This window comes from Melanostigma gelatinosum (assembly GCF_949748355.1).
Source record: "Melanostigma gelatinosum genome assembly, chromosome: 19".
NCBI classification, from domain to species: Eukaryota; Metazoa; Chordata; class Actinopteri; order Perciformes; family Zoarcidae; genus Melanostigma; species Melanostigma gelatinosum.
This window is the reverse complement of record NC_136652.1, coordinates 12,213,861-12,232,581: the sequence shown is the minus strand read 5'-3', so window position 1 is coordinate 12,232,581 and position 18,721 is coordinate 12,213,861. Positions and strand designations below refer to the sequence as shown.

General features: G+C 45.4%; 2 protein-coding genes across 6 annotated transcripts; one reads left to right on the top strand and one right to left on the bottom strand.

Annotated features, from left to right (window-relative positions):
* Positions 1-412: 412 nt before the first annotated feature.
* mideasa (mitotic deacetylase associated SANT domain protein a) lies at positions 413-9,277 on the bottom strand. 4 transcript variants are annotated; one of them, XM_079290812.1, is made up of 13 exons: positions 8,837-9,277; positions 6,669-8,368; positions 5,103-5,321; positions 4,031-4,367; positions 3,870-3,936; positions 3,588-3,730; positions 3,358-3,461; positions 3,108-3,183; positions 2,862-2,950; positions 2,193-2,336; positions 1,873-1,986; positions 1,569-1,735; positions 413-1,439 (listed from the first exon to the last, which is right to left on the bottom strand). In XM_079290812.1, the coding sequence occupies exons 2-13, from the start codon at positions 8,115-8,117 to the stop codon at positions 1,175-1,177; spliced, it is 3,174 nt and encodes a 1,057-aa protein (XP_079146938.1). In that variant the 5' UTR covers positions 8,118-8,368; positions 8,837-9,277; the 3' UTR covers positions 413-1,174. The 4 variants fall into 4 exon arrangements, with proteins under 4 accessions (XP_079146938.1, XP_079146941.1, XP_079146940.1 ...); XM_079290815.1 differs by having other exon boundaries at positions 2,280-2,336; XM_079290814.1 differs by having other exon boundaries at positions 3,603-3,730.
* A 1,721-nt stretch (positions 9,278-10,998) lies between these two features.
* ttbk2b (tau tubulin kinase 2b) lies at positions 10,999-18,639 on the top strand. Of its 2 annotated transcripts, none has more exons than XM_079290440.1 (15): positions 10,999-11,237; positions 11,667-11,789; positions 11,917-12,064; positions 12,315-12,388; positions 12,496-12,636; positions 12,743-12,847; positions 13,288-13,353; positions 13,440-13,532; positions 13,625-13,750; positions 13,832-13,986; positions 14,250-14,439; positions 14,769-14,983; positions 15,100-15,565; positions 15,892-16,592; positions 17,135-18,639. In XM_079290440.1, exons 2-15 carry the CDS (start codon positions 11,721-11,723, stop codon positions 17,487-17,489), a joined length of 2,904 nt encoding a protein of 967 aa, XP_079146566.1. In that variant the 5' UTR covers positions 10,999-11,237; positions 11,667-11,720; the 3' UTR covers positions 17,490-18,639. The 2 variants fall into 2 exon arrangements, with proteins under 2 accessions (XP_079146566.1, XP_079146565.1); XM_079290439.1 differs by having other exon boundaries at positions 17,132-18,639.
* The last annotated feature ends 82 nt before the right edge of the window (positions 18,640-18,721 follow it).

Below are 18,721 nucleotides of genomic sequence, written 5' to 3'. Positions count from 1 at the left end.
ACACTCTTTAAATGGCTGAGTTATTTCTCAACATTTGAAGACGAGTTTGGCTTTGCGGCCCTTAATCTAAAGATGATGGAACATTTCTAGCACACTGAATCAGACCTATGAGTAGAGTATTTGGAGTTCTATTTTATGGTGGTGAATCTTGCTCAGTAGATATAGATGTCAGTGTAATGACAGCATTTTAAGCAAGACTTCAAATGTTAAGATTTAAAGAGATAATCTGGTAAAATGACAAATGGATCTACAAACAATTTCAGCCAAGCTTAATTTATACTGACAACTATTATCTACACACAAAGAAATACTCTGCAAAATAATGAACCACTGCCTCCACCTGCTGGGTCAACGAAGTCTTGCATCCATACACGAACCATTTCCTGATTGAAAAAATAAAGACACGTCGCTGAACAGTAGAGATTTTAATAAACTTTTCAATTCACAAGTCTTATTGCAGCCGACATGATTCGTTTTTACCAAAATCATTGCAAAAGTTGCAGTATCATAAATATATGGCCATCTCATATATATATCTTTTTTTTTGTACATATTCATTTCAAAAGGTCCCTTAGTTGTACAAAACCAACTTAAAAATCTGAGGGAAATTCTGCAAAACTCACCACAGTATTTTCCAAAAAACAAAAAAAAGAAGATAAATACAAGCTCTCACTCTATCTTTATTTAAAAGGACTGATACTGTTAAGTGAAAGATAGCTTTGATCTTGATTTGTTGCTCAACAGGCATTCTGATTATCTTATGAAACATCATACAACCATTAAGTCCACACCATGTAAATGTATAATATTTTGACATTAAATTCAATTAAATAATGGATATAAAAAGGCAATATTGGCAAAAGCAGAAGCATTCGGGATAAGTGCATTTACAAAAAAATGAACTTCCTCTGAATTTTTAAAAGATACAAAATGTGTGAAGCTGTGGAGTGTGACTGGCTAGTTGGTGGAGAACAGTCAATCAGAGTCAGCGTCAGCTGGGGAAGGAGCGTGAAGATTAACAGGAAGACTTGAAAAACACTTCTCGTCTTTATTCTGCTCTCGGTGAGGCGGGACATCTTTTTGTCATCCCTCCCTCTCTGATTCGACCTCCATCGCTACCCATCAATCCATCTTCTCATTGCTTTCTTTTCTCCGCTCCCCTGATTTTTGTCTCTCAGTGCCAGTCTTCATCCTTGTCATCCTCTCCCTCAGATGAGTCTTCCTGGCTGCTGACCTCCGCCTCCTCCGTCACTCCGTTACCATTACCTCGTAGATTTTCCGCCACCGCTGCCGCCGCCGCTGCCGTCGCCTTCCGGGCCCGAGCTTCAGCTGCTGCCTGCTCCTCCTCCTCTTCTTTCTGACGCAACGCTGCCGCCTTCTTCTCCTGCTCCGCATGACTCTTCATGTGGGCACTTCGGCTCTTCACTTTATAAAACACCCTATAGGAAATGGAAGGAAATGACGCAACATTACACACAACAGCAGCAGTTTAATATCTGATCGAAGATTACAGCGTCGACTGAAGTGAAGTTACAAACAAAGACAAATCTCTGATGGTTCTGATGTACCTGCCACATTTCTTGCACGGAAATACTGCGTCAGGATCCGGCGGGGGCTTCGCCGGCGCTCTGCTCTTCTTTGCCGCAGGGTCGGCTGGAGGTCTGTGAGGTGCCGACGGGTGGAGAGCCTCCTTGTTCACAGGGTCCGGCTCTTTGATCACCAGCAGTGTTCCTGCCTGGAGCGCCACGAATAAGTGTCGTTAGTTTTGCAGTTTGTTTTTTTTACTTCATACATATATTTATGAAACCGGATTGTGATAATAGTCAATGTGGTCTGAGGTGAACTATTAGACGTATGTAGGGAAACACCTACATAGTCATGGGACTGTAGTGACTGAGCAACCCTCGCCTGATGGCTGATCTCATAAGAAACATCCCTCTTATCGTCATCCGTCTCTCCTTGAATATATTTTGACCGCTGGGAACTCTGTAACGAATGACAACAGAACAATACAAAAAGATTATTTGCCGTCTCTTTTCAAAAATGAAAAATTCACCAAACGATCACATATTTCCTGTAAACCAGTCTATGAAAATACTGCTCGGCAAACACAATCTCTAACATTAACTTCATTGGAATGCTGTACCACACATCGCCATGGTACATTCAAAGCCAGGTTAACGCCACTCCACCTTAACGTCCACCACAGCCTCCGTGCTCCTCTCCAGAGGTGAATCTGGAGGGCCGAAGGTTAAAATCCCATTGCGACCGATCTTCACCTGTTTCTTGTACGTGTAGTAAAACTCCACACACTGAGCCACAGTCTTGGTCTGCACCTTGAAAAAAAGTAAACGCATGCAGAGTTTAATATAATGAAGTGACCTTTTTCCACTGAGATGCATCTTTCAATTAAATGCTAATTATTTATGTCCATTTTATGACACAAGTAGACGAAGAACAAGCTTCAGACGAGTGGTAGTCTCCGCCTCATGCCACTGGTATTGTTGCTGTTCATGTTTCTATGAAGTGAAGACATTTCCCATAAATCGACTTCCTTTCGCATAGAGGATGTAGCGCGTTTAGTCTAATTTTTGTCTTTTTTGCACGATCGTAACTCATTTGGTTTTAACGCCATTTGTGATTAAAGTAAAAGGACATTTTCCATTACATCAGAATCGGGCCTCATATTGTAAAATGGGAGCGTAAACGTCTGAAAATCTATACTTTGATAGTTTGTTTAGATCAATTGTACCAATGCCTCATGTGTTGAAATGCTACACAGAGCACATTCAAAAGTATTTTAGATGTATTTACTCTGATTCATAATCGTTCATGCTGCGGGGTGAAATTAACAAGCGTACCAATTTCTGCACCATAAAGAAGTCCTTCCTGTAGGCAGAGATCCCCTTATTGAAGTAGCACTTCTCTTCTGCAGTCCAGCAATCGGAGCCTGTGAGTGAATCAGACGAATCAGTGCAAATTGAATAAAAGAGAGGTTAGGAAATAAGCGACAGAAAGAGGAAGATGAAGAGACCAAGACAGTCAGAGAATTTATCGAAGTGACTTCCATAAAACCGCTTTCATTTTACTGCGATGTCGATGCTCACCTGAGTAGTGATAACCTGCCAGGTGGTGAGCTTTGGGGTAAACTGGGTCCTGAAGCATCAAACGTCCGAGCGTTTCCTTATAAATCAACATGGATCATCAGTGAACAATCCATTCTTTAACAAGCTCAGTGTTCCCCAACACCAGAAAACAAGTCTGACGTTTCAGTGAAAACAAAGCCATTCTAAAGTTGTCCTGCTGCCAACTGAATTGCAGATAATTGAGTGTCTGGTTATGAGTCACTATACTCACAAGGAAGTCACCGCCACATTCGTGTAAACAGTGTAAAACCAGCTCCTGGTTGGTTCCTCCGCCCCTCAGCACACTGCAACAAGCCATGTTCATCATATCCTCCACTACAGAAAAAAAAAAGAGAAAATTATGATGTTTTGTAAGAATTAGCATGGATGAGAAGGTGGTAAAAATCTCACACAAAGAAAATAATAACAACAGTCGGGGAATGGCTGATGTCAGATACTGACTGGTCTCTTGGTCACCGTGTTTGAGGTGGGAGTTGTCCATAGGGAGCCAAACCAAGTCAGCCTTGTGCTGGACAAACTGGGAGGCCGGATGATCCTGTAACTCGGGAATTGCTGCCTGGTACTGCTGCCCGATGTTGATACGTCTGAACAAGTTGAACAAAAAAAAGGAGGGGTAGAGGAGGAGAGAGAGAGAGAGTTCTGGTGATGCCAGTACATTTATGATAAAGGAGAAGTTGTATTTTGGGCCAGATATTGAACACCTGTTTCGGTGAGTGTACTTACGGCTCAAGGCTAGCAGGTGTGGCATCGGTCATCAAGGGCAGAACAGGAGGTGTGATATCTGAACTTGCTGAAAATACAAAAATAAATCTCCTTTTCACACATTATCTGAGAAGGCCACATTAAGTAGAATTTGTCTCATAGAAGCAACAACTGGGACTTACTGGAGCGCAACAGACTGCGCGTCGTAGATTTGGGCGGGGGCGGCAGGATTTGGTTGCTTACGGCGATGTTGGTCAAGAAGGCGGAGAAGTAGAGGCCCGAGCCCTCACGCACAGGCGACAGGATGGGTGGAGGCGTGTAGGGGGGCATGGTGAGGGGGTGGTCCGGCAGGCGGACAGGAGAGCGCAGGTTGCTCTGGTAGGAAGAGATGCTGGAGTAGAGGGACGGCGGGATGAAGGTGGCTGGTTTGTGCGGCGGGATGATGAGAGGCTCTGGACGAGGCCGGCGCTTAAATTTGAATTTTCCATCCTCGTCCAGCCCTGGATCGTGCTCCCCACCCTAGAACAGAAGGACGGGTTTGATCAGACCTTTAAAAAGTTACAGTTGTTCTGCTGTTACGGAGCATGGCGTACATTTGCTGTAACTTACTTTCCCGTTATTAATGCATGTCAGTTACGAAATTGTGTGGAAATCTTCTCGCTGTGTGCATGGCATGTAATCAGATTGTGGTTGCTAATATTATTCATTGGCTTCTTTATTAAAACACCTTGAGTTTGTTTGCCCTGCAAACTGATATAGCAGCCAGTCTTTCTGCTGAATTTCTGACAAAGAAGCTGCTCATGAAGGGTTTGCTGTCGCCAAATAAACCAGGACTTTAAGGCACCTGGACCTTTCCCCACACCTGATTGGACCAAAGCATCACACTTGCTGGGCTGTCATTGGTCTCATCTTCCGATTTTCAAAATGGACACACATGGGGGCTGTCCCCAAAACATTGTCACATCTTAATAACCATGACATAGGTAGTACATTGTGTACTGGCTGAATGAGGCTTCACTGTGAACCTGCACGCTTGTTTGACGGAGCTGTTTTGGAGGGTTAATGAGTCACACAAACATGCCAACTTGGTTTCCAGTGGAGGTTTTCTGGGCTCAAATGCAGGCTTCTGTGCACCTCAAGGATCTTGAAGTAGTAATGTAAAGTAGTCTGAGACGGAATAAAGATCTGGAACCATAACTTCTGTATACACCTCATTGTAGAGTGTGCGGATGCTAATGTCATCTCCTTACTAACCTGACCAAAGCTCTCAGTCATGGGGTTTCTGAGCGATCGCCGACGAGCCACAATGACGGAAGGTTTGTGATCGGACAGTCCTGCAGGCCGCTCACCCTGGCAGAGTCGTCCCAGAGTCCAGCCACCCTGAGGATCCGTTTGACTCCGGTGCACTGGCACGGACACGGGGATAACCAGAGGCACCATAGAGGCCTGTCGGCCTGAAGAACCGTCTTCCTGCTGAGGCACCAAAAGCAACGAGGCGGAGATAAGGGGAGAGGGAAAAGAGAAGGTTACACAGAGATTCAGAAAAGAAGCAGGGAAAATGGAAAAGAGGTTAGATATAAAAAGAAGGACATGGTGTCATTAATTCATTTTCTTCCTGAATAAAATATATATTTTGTGTTTAAAATAAATTACATTAGGTCTGCCATTTTAAATTATTTTATAATAAATTAATAGATACACTATTTTTGATGAATCATTTAAACTGTGAAAAGTAAAAAGAATTTTTTAAAAATCGCCATCACATAACGAGACATTTATAAATGCCTCGTTACACATTTAAGATGGTTGAACCGGTGAAAATGTGGCATTTTCTGTTGATTAAATGACTGAAAAAAAATTCAGCAGTCCTAAATTCTACTGGTGTCAATGAAACATATAAAAATAGTTTTTACGATTTCTAAGAAAAGAACTGAGATAAAAACACTTGAACCTCAGGCCCTAAACCCCTCATACGTGCTGCTTGTCAACCACACTCCACCAGCACTGGGTTTTGAAACAGCAATATTAAACCGGTTTGGTGTGTGTTGGGAATTATAGGCGTGTACGGTTGAGAACTCAGCCCCTCCCTAGCTCTGCTGAATGACTGGGAAGGAATGTGGAGGTGTGCAGACATGCAGCTGCTCCAACTGTACGACCTGCATGCGCACTCTGCACAAAATCCCCAAGCACAAGCCTTCGAACCCCTGAGGGTATAGGGCACCAGACATCCCTGTGCTTAGAAAACACTGACAAAACCAGAGTTGAATTTGTTTATGGGCTTGGTGTCCATTTAACGAAACTGCTTGACAGAAAATGAAGAAGCCGGTTTCAGTGGGTGTGCCACTGAGGTCGTAACCTAAAAAACAAAATCCTGAACAACAGCATTAAGAGAGGATCATCTTTCTTACCTCCTTTTGGATTTGAAAGATTGCTCTTATTCTCCAATAATAGACGTTTTTCAGTTTGCACCAGTATCTGTATCTAGTGCATGACAGTGTATTGTATCGTATGTGTACACTTGTTAAACAGCCGGCTATGGCCGGGGATCAACGGCTGTAGGAATCAAGTTAACAGACCTAAGAAAAGGATTTCGTAAGCTAGAAGGGAAGTTCTGCATAGAAACAAGCTTCTTCCTCTTTGTGCAGCTGCTCGCCCACTTTGCCAGATGAATAGTTGCCCTTACATGCACAGATTATCTGCTTTTGTCTTTCTTGCTCTACTAAACTGGGCCTAAAGCAAGCATTTAAATGGTTATTTAAAAAAAAATGTAAAACACCAAAAATATACAATTACAGTGGCAGTGTAGTGAGTGATTTTAACCTTGACCATCTTAGAAGGTAGGGACTCCATTTCTGATGCCTTCTGGGCCAGAGTCTCCAAGTTGATCTCCTTAGACGCCCTCCTTCTCCGACGAATGACCCCTCCTGTTGTCACCTCCCCTCCTTTCGCAGCCTGACTGCCTGCTACTCCGTTCAGGGACGGTGGGGGATCTTTGGACCAGATGTTTGTCGTAGGGGGTCCCAGCGGGGACTGTCCGTCTTTGGAGAGGCGACGTGAACGCCGAGGGGCGGCCTGTGCATCTGAAGGCTCTTCGGGATTTGTGGCGAGCTTTTCGGGGCATGAATCAGGAACGGGTGACGCCTCACAGGTTTGATCCTCTGGTTCCTGCTGCAGCTCCGCTGACTGGACTCCCTCCTTGTTAGGAGCGGCGATAGGTGGACCGGGCTCAGGAGGCGGAGAAGTCACAAAGTTTTGGGTTTGTTGCCGTTTTGGTTGCGTCGCTTCTTGCTGTGGCACATTTTGCTGTTGTACTTGCTGCTGCTGAATTTGTTGCTGTCGCTCCTGTATCTGTTGCTGGTGATATTGTTGCTGCATTTGCTGCAGTTGTTGCTGTTGTTGCATTTGATGCTGTTGGATTTGGTGCTGCTGCAAATGTTGCCGCTGTTGCAACTGAAGGTGATGCTGCTGCTGCAACTGCTGTTGCTGCTGCTGTTGTTGTTGTTGTTGTTGATGCTGCTGGTGATGGTGATGCATTTGTTGCTGCTGCTGCATCTGCTGTAGCAGCTGCTGTTGAGTTTTTGGCTGCTCGCCGTACGCCAGACTCTGCACTCCCTTGTTGCCTGGAAAAACGGAGTAATAACCTGATGAAAACTGTTGCTTGCCGGGCCTAAATGTTGTCTGGAAGGGCTGCAGCATGGGCCCCTGCAAAGTGTGAGAAGGCACATGGGGCTGACCCTGAAGCTCCACGCCTTTGTGGGCGGTTTGATAAGCCTGCAGCTGAGCCTGGTGCATTGCAGCCGCAGCGTGCTGCTCCCACTCGAGCCCCCTCCCCTGAGTTTGAGCCTGGGTGGCATCTCTGTAAACCTCAACCGGTCCTGGCAGTTGATTTTCTCCCGCGATTGGCAGAGCTACACCCTCATGGACTCCTTTGTGGAACGCCATTTGACCCCTGACATTCACTCCACTCATATAGGGGCCAAAGTTCTGCCCCCAGGCTTGAACAGGAGCTTCCTGAGACCAGCCGGGGGCCTGTGCGGAGTCCTGGGGCACCCACTTTACTGGAGCAGCCTGTTGATAGTGCGGTAGACTTTGAGGCCCTTTCTCGGGGTTGTAAACACCAGAACTGCTAGCAGAGTCACTGTGGCTCGACTCTAAAGCCGGAGGTCCCATACCATAATAAACCTCCCCTGAATGTTGCACGGGCTCTTTCATGGCTGCAGCCCGATGCTTGCCGCTCTTGTCAGTGTTAACTTGAGAAGGAAGACTCATAGTAATATACGGTAATGTTGGAGTCAGAACTCTCAATCTTGATCTCTTGAGCGTGCAAAAATGTTACTGCCTCTGTAGTGTGCTTTCAATGCCTGTGGTTGAGGACATGTTTGTTCAATTGTGTATACAGGAGGTATTTGGGAGGAAATACAAATCCCAAAGGAAAGTGCAGGGGGGAGCATGCAACCTCCTTCCAGAATCAAATCTGAGGTTTGCTGTCCTTTCTTCTCATCCTCTTTATGGTGCCGGACCTTGTGAGAGAAAGGAGTGGTTAGACACTTTCTTTTTCTCTGACGACAAGCACTCACATTTTTTCAGTCGCCTTTCGTAAGCAGCAAAGAGGAAATTGAGGCCTACACGAGCAAGTCGCTCAGTCAGTAAAGTGTAAATCACTCAGACCTGTCTGTCGATGCAAACGCTGGAGGAGCAAAACCTATCAGTCGATGTTTACGTCCGAGTGCATGCAGACGGGACGTTGTGAGCTGAATAAGTTTTGAAGCGGCGGACAACAGCAACAAGGAGGCGCTTACTGTGTAGCTGCCATTTGGCATAACAAGAAATACAGGAAACGAAGGGGCTCGTGCAATCGCCCGTGCGAAAGCCTGTGATGATATGTTAAAAAAGCAACAATAAGGAAGCGCCTGGAGAGTTGAGTACTGTTAGGCAAGACAGCGGAATAGTGAGCATTAGTTAAACACAGTGTAGGTTAGATCGGCTACCTTATCAATGGTGCACGGAACTCTCCATAGCCAGTTCCATGGAGTCACTTTGGTTCCGATCAAAGTCGACTGCATGCAGCTCCATGAAGGGATTGTGCGCAGCAAATGTCATAACTCGGACAACTTTCCCTCGAGTTTCACAGCGCACAATATGGCGAACAGGCGTGTTTACAATCCCACGAACACATAATCCAAAATCAGGACAGGCTGGAGAGGCTCGTTGACGCTGTAGTTGCAATGTTGCACACTGTATCCCTACGACCGTGCACCTCAGGAAAAAAAAAAATGTCCACAACTTTCTCCCCGCATCAGCGAGTAAACCACACGCGAGACGGTGGAAGTGTGACACCGGTGCCGTGCTGCGGCCTGCTCCGGTATTTCCGCTGATTTGAACACGTTCGCCGATGAGCCTCGCGAATTCAAGCCTTGTGTTTCGGTTTGTTCGGGATATACGAAACTGCGCAAACATGCAGAAAGTTGTGCACCCCGGAACGCACCGCCTCACCCCAAAACAGCGCAACTCACATCCTGTTATCCAATCCGATCGTCTGGTCACGCCCATCGCTGTATCCGTGTACGTTTGTTTTGTTGTCCGGGCTGCCCGGAAAGCGGAGTCTCAAGTCATCCCACCGAAACTGTTTGTTGTTGTTACATTACAGTCATTTAGCAGACGCGTTTATCCAAAGCGACTTACAATGTTGTGGTTTTAAACATGACCGTATGTGTCCACAATGGTAATTATGAGGATTGTTTAGAAAAATAATAATTATAAATATATATTTCACATGTAAATAGTCTTTACAGAGATATTTATATATTAACATTCTAACTTGTGATCATTATATCTTCACAGCAAAAAAAAAAAATATATATATATATTAATCAAAGGAATTCCTATTTTGAAAAGTAAAATATTTGCTTTGACAAGGCTGAAACACATCCATCAAAACATGTATTTTCTTTGCATAAGCACAGCCAGAGCTGTGTCCACGAGGCCTGTCAGGTTTGTGCTTGGTTTCTTTCTGGATACAATGTCAAGGCACAGCTGACGAGAGGAAAGTGTCATGTCAGGATCGCTTCGCTGCAACCTCCAAGGGGCATTGGGATGGCTCGTATATCTCATTGTGCAGGGGTGGGAATGAGCACAGGTCTGGAGCTATTACAGGATAATTAAGATGGAATGTATGTTTGCACTTTTTTGATTGGCCAGTGCAGCACATATGAGTTTGCCAAATGACTTTGCAGTTTGTTGCAAGAACGTTGAGCCAAGTTCAACCTTTTTTCCTGCTCCCATTTTTCCATTTAAGTTAGTGTGGGGCAGCCTTTTTTCACACAGTGCTGTCAATAAGAATTGCAAGTCAAACTTGAATGAACTTCATTCCTATGTTTAGAGGTGTAAATTATTTGTTTTCTGTGAACTAAAAAAGAATGTGTGTACTTGGGTGGCAGTGGTGGAAAGTAACTAACTTGTTATGCGAGATATTGTACTTACAATTCAGGGGGACGTCTTTTACTCCTATACATGTATTTTATACTTTTAGTTAATTTGCATATTCAGATTAATAATAGAAATTATAATCATGAATAAATTATGATGTATAGACTTTATTGAATTACAGTATAAAATAAATTCACCTTTACCCGCTGCAACATTACAGCAACATACATATTGATGCGTCAATAATTATAACCCAATAATATACATTATTTGGAAAGTATATTTTGATGCGAATACTTTTGTACTGAAGTAAAATCTTTAATGCGTGGTTTTGACCTGCAACAGAGTATTTATACACTGTAGTATTGTCACTTTTTGCCTACCTCAGAAGGTCTGAGTACTTCCTCCACCACTGTTGGCCAGTGGTGGTGGGGAGGTATACGGGGGTGGAGGGCTATCAATATTTCATCAGGAGCACCAGAAATCCCTGCAACGCCCTTTCTGCTGATATGGTTTATTTTATTCGACAACGACGAACTGATCAGTTTGAATGGTGACCCAACAGTGCTGGCGATGCAGTGTCCCTTCCACTGTCCTTTGCGCAGTTTGGACCACACTCATGTAGCCTGTGCGTCGTCTTGTATGTGCAGTGGTTCAGTGTCTCAGGGATGCAGTGACTGAGGAGGTTTTCTTTTTTATGGAGTTTGCGGATCAATCAGGAGACTAGAGCTGTGACGTCACTGCCGCTGCCGTGAGGCAGAGCACGGGGCAACACTCCTCATCCATTAGCAGGCTAGCTGGTGGCTAACTGTAGCTAACGTCAGCTATGGTCCATCATCACTATTCTCTCATTTCTAAAATAACCAACTACTGGGAATGACCTTGCTAGCTAACAACCAGATTGGGAGCATCATGGGGGCTGTTTGGATTTTAACTTGGATCGCAATGGTGCAACGGAGCGAGGTACGAGGTCAAGAGAGGCTCGCTGTAACGTTAACGGTTATGTTTAGTGTACATGCTAGTTAGCTTGTTTACAGGACCACCGACGTTACATAGATAGATTATCCCCCTAAAGGCTAATCTCTCAAAAACTCGGGTTATGGCCGTTGTGCTGGTTGTTTTGTCCAATGCTAACTTGCTATATGCTCGCGACCATCTAGCATCTGTTAGCGTCTTATATCATTAATTAAGACGTGCGGTGTACGGTTAGCTAACCCATGTAGCCGTTTAAATGTCATTCTGCTCCTTGTCTCTGTCAGGCACAGTAACATGTGAAAACAAGTGATGCTTCATCTTCTGCACGCCCCAGTAGCGTGCAGAGTGCAGTGATTTTTCAAAGAGAGAAAACGGACCTGAATTTTAAAATCTGTTCCCTGTGTTGTTTTTTTTTAGTGAGAGGCTTGCGCCACTGATGCCAGGTGCAGGCTGTAGCTGAGAGCACTCAGGATGAGTGGGGCTGGAGAGCACACAGACATCCTGTCAGTGGCAGACGTGGTCAGAGACAGATGGAAAGTGGTAAGAGAAAGTCACAAAATCACGTTAAAAAAAAAAAGAAGTAACAAACAGATCGCCCCAAATGAAGAGCAGTGTTTTCTCCATAACGACACTTTGGGTTGACAATGAATATTCCCTTTCTTTTCAGACGAGGAAGATAGGAGGAGGCGGGTTTGGGGAGATCTACGAGGTTTTGGATCAGTTGAGCCAGGCCACTGTTGCCTTAAAGGTGGAGTCTGCTCAACAACCCAAACAGGTGCTGAAGATGGAGGTGGCTGTGCTGAAGAAGCTTCAGGGTGAGTGATGCTATCCCCTTGTCACAGACTTTTCCTAGAGAATTACAAAGTAGCACAGTTTTCCCTCCCAAGAATTGATAACACCAAAGATCATTACGCATTTTGTCAATTGCGTTAGTGCATGACGGCCTTACATAGATAGAAAAGGTGTGTCCTAAATGAATGATCTCAGCAGACAGGAAGTAAACACGGACACAATTTGTTATCTAGCAGTGCAATTCTGTTGAAACGATTCATGTTTCTTGAACAGGCAAAGACCACGTCTGTCGCTTTGTGGGCTGTGGGCGAAATGATCGCTTCAACTATGTGGTGATGGAACTCCAGGTAGGATTTTTTTTTAGGAGTCAGTGTTGGTCAAGTATTTAGTTTGTTGCTGACACCTGATCACCGTGTCATAAATGTGCCATGCTGAACACTGATTCTGTCTTCAGGGGAGGAATCTGGCAGATTTGCGTCGAACCATGGCCCGCGGCACCTTTTCCATTTCCACAACTTTAAGACTTTGCAAGCAGATCTTAGAGGCCATTGAAAGCATCCACTCTGTAGGCTTCCTGCACCGAGACATTAAACCTGTAAGTTGACCTGAAACTCTTGATGGTTTGTCAATGTATTTTTGTATGACACTCAGTTTCCCCCTTAAACATGCTTGTCTTTTTTTCTGTGTTGTTAAAATGATAGTCTAACTTTGCGATGGGAAGACTAGCCAGCACCTGCAGATGCTGCTATATGCTTGATTTCGGCTTGGCCCGTCAGTTTACCAACTCCAGCCAGGAAGTCCGTCCAGTAAGTGCTCTATGTAAACTTCCTTGAAGAAATGTTTTCACAAGTTACTTATTGTCAGAGAAAAGCTGACTCTGTCAACCCCTTAGAGGTTTGGTCTGGCATGTTAACCCAGAAAAGTGTTCTTAAAGAATGATATAACTTACTCTTACAGCACTAGGGAGTCATCCTGGTGATAGGATATATAGAAACACTGAGTTAAAGGCACACCATGTACACATTTAATTCATGTGGCAACTTTCACATGGCTGCTATGTGACATCCCAAAAAGGTTTAAATGCTCGGGACTGGGAGATGTCTTTTAAGATTAACAGTCAATCCAGTTGCCTTCAACACAGTGTTTATAAACACCTCAGCATGCTATTTAGGACCAATAAACTTGGTGGAAACATTGTTGTTTTCCATATTATCTTTGATTACATTGTGTCGCGATTCTCTTTCAGCCTCGTCCCGTGGCAGGCTTCAGAGGAACTGTGCGATATGCGTCAGTCAATGCTCATAAGAATAAGGTGAGCGTGGACCAAGCACATGTATGCTATTCACATGTTATTTTGGCATTTTGAAATGACTCACATTTGTGTGTTGTAATTTGTAGGAGATGGGTCGTCACGATGACTTGTGGTCCCTCTTCTACATGCTGGTTGAGTTCACGGTTGGTCAGCTGCCCTGGAGGAAAATCAAAGACAAAGTACGTGTGTCTATGTATGAGACAGCATCGATTCATAATTCACACTATGTGTATCCATTCAAAAACTCTTATTTCATCCCTGCTGCTCTCAGGAACAAGTAGGAAATCTGAAAGACACGTATGACCACCGACTCATGCTCAAGCACCTTCCCACAGAGTTTAGTACTTTCCTGGACCACATCTTGATCTTGGACTACTTCACTAAGCCAGACTATCAGGTGGTTCTATCGCTCGGTTGGCATATTTTGCACACACTGTTTAGCTGTCAAATGCTGACGCTTGTGTGTTCTCTGTGGCAGCTCCTGATGTCAGTGTTTGAAAGTGCGATGAAGAGCCACAGCGTGCTGGAGAATGACCCTTATGACTGGGAGAAATGTGACTCGGAGGATATGCTGACCATCACCGCCGCAACAACCACTCAGCAGCTGACTCGGCTCACACCGGCGTACTTAGGGTATTCGCAGCTAAAGCAAGCTCTATCCCTGTTGATCTATATATCGCCTTTTTATTCGAATAATTGGTTTTCGTTGTCGTAGTTCCACTTGTGCTATTGGAACTTCCTTCACACTCTGTCGGACAGGTGGTAAAATATATAGCTGCAGCTTTTTTTTTCGACTTGAATTTCTGCACAGTCGGCGATCCCTTTTAGAAAAAGGCGCTGCTCTAAATTGTGCTGTGGCAAATGAGCTGCAGGGTGACCGTCCCTCTCCTCCACAGCATGGCCAATGCTTCAGTGCTGCCGGGCGAGCTGCAGAGGGAGAACACGGAGGATGTCCTGCAAGGGGAGCGCCTCAGCGATGCTGACAACTGCCCCCCCATCCCCACACCCACCACCCCTGGTGCAGATGTATGGGAAGAGATGGACCGCAACCGCAACCATAAACATGTCCAGCCGGTGATCAGGAAGGTCAGGGCAATGTGGTTTACTGTAGATGTTCTTACCTACTGCTATAACAGTGCTCTCATGGAACTGCTTTTCTTCCTGTGCATTGAGATGCATTGTTTATCTGCACTGCAGTGCATGTCATGCACAAAACTCTCCACAAGACTACATTGACTTTGCCTTTGAGAAATGATAATAATAATGACCCCGCCATCCTCTATTACTACATCTACTTCTCCTGGGCTTGTATAGAAACCCACTTCTGACTCTGCCTGCCTCCCCATATAAAGAAATGGATGTCATGCTACAGCGTCTTTCTGGGGGATACAAATGCAATATTTCCTTCTTCTCAGGTGGTGAGTGAAGATGAGCACAGTCAGAACCAGGGGAACCAGAGCCCCAACACCGGCTCCATGCAGAGTTCTCCTCGACGGGTGCGATCAGAGACGATGTTCCTAGAGCGTGCCGCGCCACTCCTCCGGAGGATGAGACACAGTCAGAGCTTGGCGTTTGAAAAGAGGCTCGCACCTGAATCCAAGCCCACCATTGAACGCTTCCTCGAGACCTAGTTAGTACTCGATACATGTCAAATTTCAAAATATACCGTTGTAAGAGCTCGAAAAATGTGTATGTTTTGGAAGCCCGACTGGAACTCACCATTACACTTATAATATCTTGTTTCAGCTTGGGCAAACAGCGCCCTATCCTTTCTCAACTCGGGGAGAAATCCATTCCTGAGAGGGGACACGGGCAGCGGTCTTCCTGCAACGAGGAACACTCTGGCACAGCAACCCCTGACCACGAAGAGGGCGCAGCAAGCAGTGGCTTTGTGGCCGTGAACCTCAGCCCTGTGCCCCAAGAGGGAGACTCCCAGGAGTGGGTGATGCTGGAGCTAGAGCAAGGCAGCGGTTCTGGAGCCACCAAGCCTCCAGGCGAGGCCCTGCACGAGGACAAGCCTGCGACACGCACGCCTGCTGAGGCTGAAAACCAGTCCTCTGAGCCACAGGATGGCCAGCCCGCAGTGGTGCCGAGCAGTCCTGTTCTGTCGCAGATGTCCATGCCCGGCACGTGGTTACTGGGCCACAGGAGACTGACGGGGATGCTGGGACAAATGCCCTCTGTGATTATGGGAAGACCCCAGATGGACCAGGTAAGGGTGACCAAGCATTTATTTGTGCATGAACTAATAAATTGTCCTCGGAAGGTCCACGGTTCGATCCCCGACTGGGACGTGTCACGTGTCGAAGTGTACCTGAGCAATACACTGAACCCCCGGCTACCCGGGCGCCTGTCATTGGCAGCCCACTGCTCCCTATATACAGGGATGGGTCAAATGCAGAGACAAATTTCCCCCTTAAAGGGATAAAGATAGTATATATTCTATTCTGTTCTATTCTAAATAGGAAGGACTTTTCAAATATTTGTGTTAAACCTTTTCACGGTCACACCCTCTAACCGTCTTTAAAATCTCCTCAGTCTTCCAGCTGTGCCCTACAGTCCCCTGTACAGGAGAGGAGCGATGCGATACCACTCGAGGCTCCATCTGATAAATCTGAAAAACTCCCAGAGGACATCTTAAAAGATGGAGGGAGGTTGGACTTAGCTCCAGTGCCAAGCTCAGCCAAAGGCCACGCCGCTCACCTGACAAACGACAGAGACCCAGAGAGTGATTCCGGTCTGCCCGATCGCTCCTCTGAGCCGAATCAGCAGCCTCAAGCCGACACGGCAGGAGGCGCTCTGGAGAGCACCGTCACCGTCTCCTCCTCTCCACCGCCAGCTCTGCTCAGGAGAAGAGACTCTCCTTCGTCCCCAAGATTGAGCCGAATCCCAGTACGAGACCCAAACAACCCCCTGGACTCTCCGAGCAGGGACCTCAACATGGAGAGGCGTCATCGCTGGAGCAGCCCGGTCCCTGGCTCCCCCACCCACTCCCCCTCTCCATCTCTGTCCTGTGACAACCTGCCTTGTGCTTTGCTGAGAGACAGGCTCCTCTCAGAGCGAGGCTCCAGGTCTGACTGTGTAGGAGAAGACCCTCTCTCTCTGTCCTCCTCATCAGGTAGTAGAAGTAAGATCCCACGTCCGGTGAGCGCCACCTTTGTACCCGAGCTGCTCCCAAGCAGGTTTCTGCCTCGACCACCACCTGGGAAACCACCCATCCGCCTGTGTGTGGACAACAGGTATGCTGCTGTAAAAGTGTGATCAAATCATCTACATCACCAATTCAGTTGTCACTTGCTGTTTGGTGGTGAATATTTAAAGCTATAATCCGTTGGATTATTACCTCAGTAAACGTAGTTTAAACATGAGTTTATGGTCTCTATGGCTAGATTCTGCTGTCAAAAAAATGCTGAATATTACTGTTGTTTTTTGTAGACGTTTTGTGTTGAGTTGAATGCTTTTGATGTGAATAAGCAGCAGAAGGAAATGTTCAGTCTTAGCTCTGATACGGTGTTAGGAGAATCGTTAGGAGCATCGTTTCCTGTGAATCCCTGATGCAATTAGAATGCAGAGCAGGAATGGCGGACTCAACTACTACCAATGAAAACTACAAGAATGTGAATATATTAAATGCCAATTGCTGAAAGTAAATGTAAAAAACTGTGGGTTGATTTCATGTAAATTTTAAGGATGATAACTTTCATTTCTCTTCACACAGAGATTTGAGGGATAATCCAGAAGGCATTGTGATCACATTGTCCTGTGCTCTTTTCTCCAGAAGACGGCGGTTAAGAGTGCGCGCCAGCAGCACTAGTGACGCAGACTTTCTGGCCAGTCTGACTCAGCTGATGCAGGACCGGAGCGGGATGCTCTTCAGCCCCCCTCCTCGCCCTCGGAGCTCCTCTTCCTCCCTGCAGCGCTCACTTAGCTCCTCCCCCTCCCGCCACGAGCTCCGGGAGGTCGGGGCTCTGCAGGGACGCAGCCGCTCTCCATCTAGCTTCTCCGGCTCCCCTCCTCCTCCTCGCCACGCTCACCCACACGACAGGTCCGGAGGCCCCCCGGGTCAGTGGGTCCACGGCTCCAGGGGAAGGGGTCTGACCCACGAGGGTAAAGGCTCCGGCAAAGTGAGTCGATGACTGTATTTGGCACACAAGTGACTCATCCGGATTCAGCGAGATTGCTTCGCATTCAATCGCTGATAGCATGTGTAAATACGGTATTTACTCAAGGGAATGTACTGTATGTAATGTAAAATGTATAAATTGTATTTATTAATTTGATGGATGTGTGTCTCAAAATACTTGACAATGTGGCTTGATACCTGAAGATTGCCAACTTTACCTCTCATTTCACTCCTCTTAAATCTCCATAAAGGCCTAATATGAGACCAAAAAGATAATGTTAAATACTCGAGGGATGTAAAAAGGATGCTTATTGTAGATATGTACCATGAGGACAATATTGAACACTAATATAAACCATGTACTCGCATTAAGAACACTTGAGTAAATAACACGAGCAGTATACTAACATCGGCATTCATGTACAGAACCAGAGCACGGTGCCCCATGTCGACCTCACTCCTGTAAAACAGCTCGATGAATTATTCTATGTGACAATGAATTGCTCATTTGGCATATCACAAGTGTAGTAATGTGTTTTTACTTTGCTAGAAAATATCTGTCATGCAAACGGCATCCGCATATTAGAATGTACGTGTAAGTGCACTCATACTTAAGTATTGTAAAAGTGCATGGGTATCATTGCAAATACTTTTTTATTTTTATTCATTTGTACAATCCGCTAAGACGTATTTTTATTGAACTGCTTCTGATTGAAATACATCATAATATAGACCAGCATCGATGTGCAATTATTCTTTCTGACATCAAGTAAACAGTAAAGGAAGAAAAAGTGGAACCTGTTCATGTCTGGTTGTTGTTGCATTTTATTTTTTAGCAAAATTCAAAATATATATATTAAAATAAGTAGATTCAATAAGTGCCAGATCTTTAAAAAGAAATATGAATTCCTGGTGACACCATAGACTGTTTACGTTGTGAATAAAGGGTCAGTGCAACTAATGTTTCTCAGTACTTCAAACCGTGGGAGTGTAATGATGTCTGTCTCTGAGATTTCTGTCACCACCTCGACACAAGTGAATGGAAACATTGGACGTTTACGTATACATTTACTGAAGAACGGCTCAGCAGCACTGTCGGTGATCAGATAAATGGGAAAAGACAGACAAAGCAGACATTCAAATCTTGACTAAACATGCTCAGAAGACAATGTAATGTTTTTATGCTCAAGTTGCAACATGCCCGCTGAGAACAATCACTTGTCAGTCTGTTGAAGCAGCTGTTTT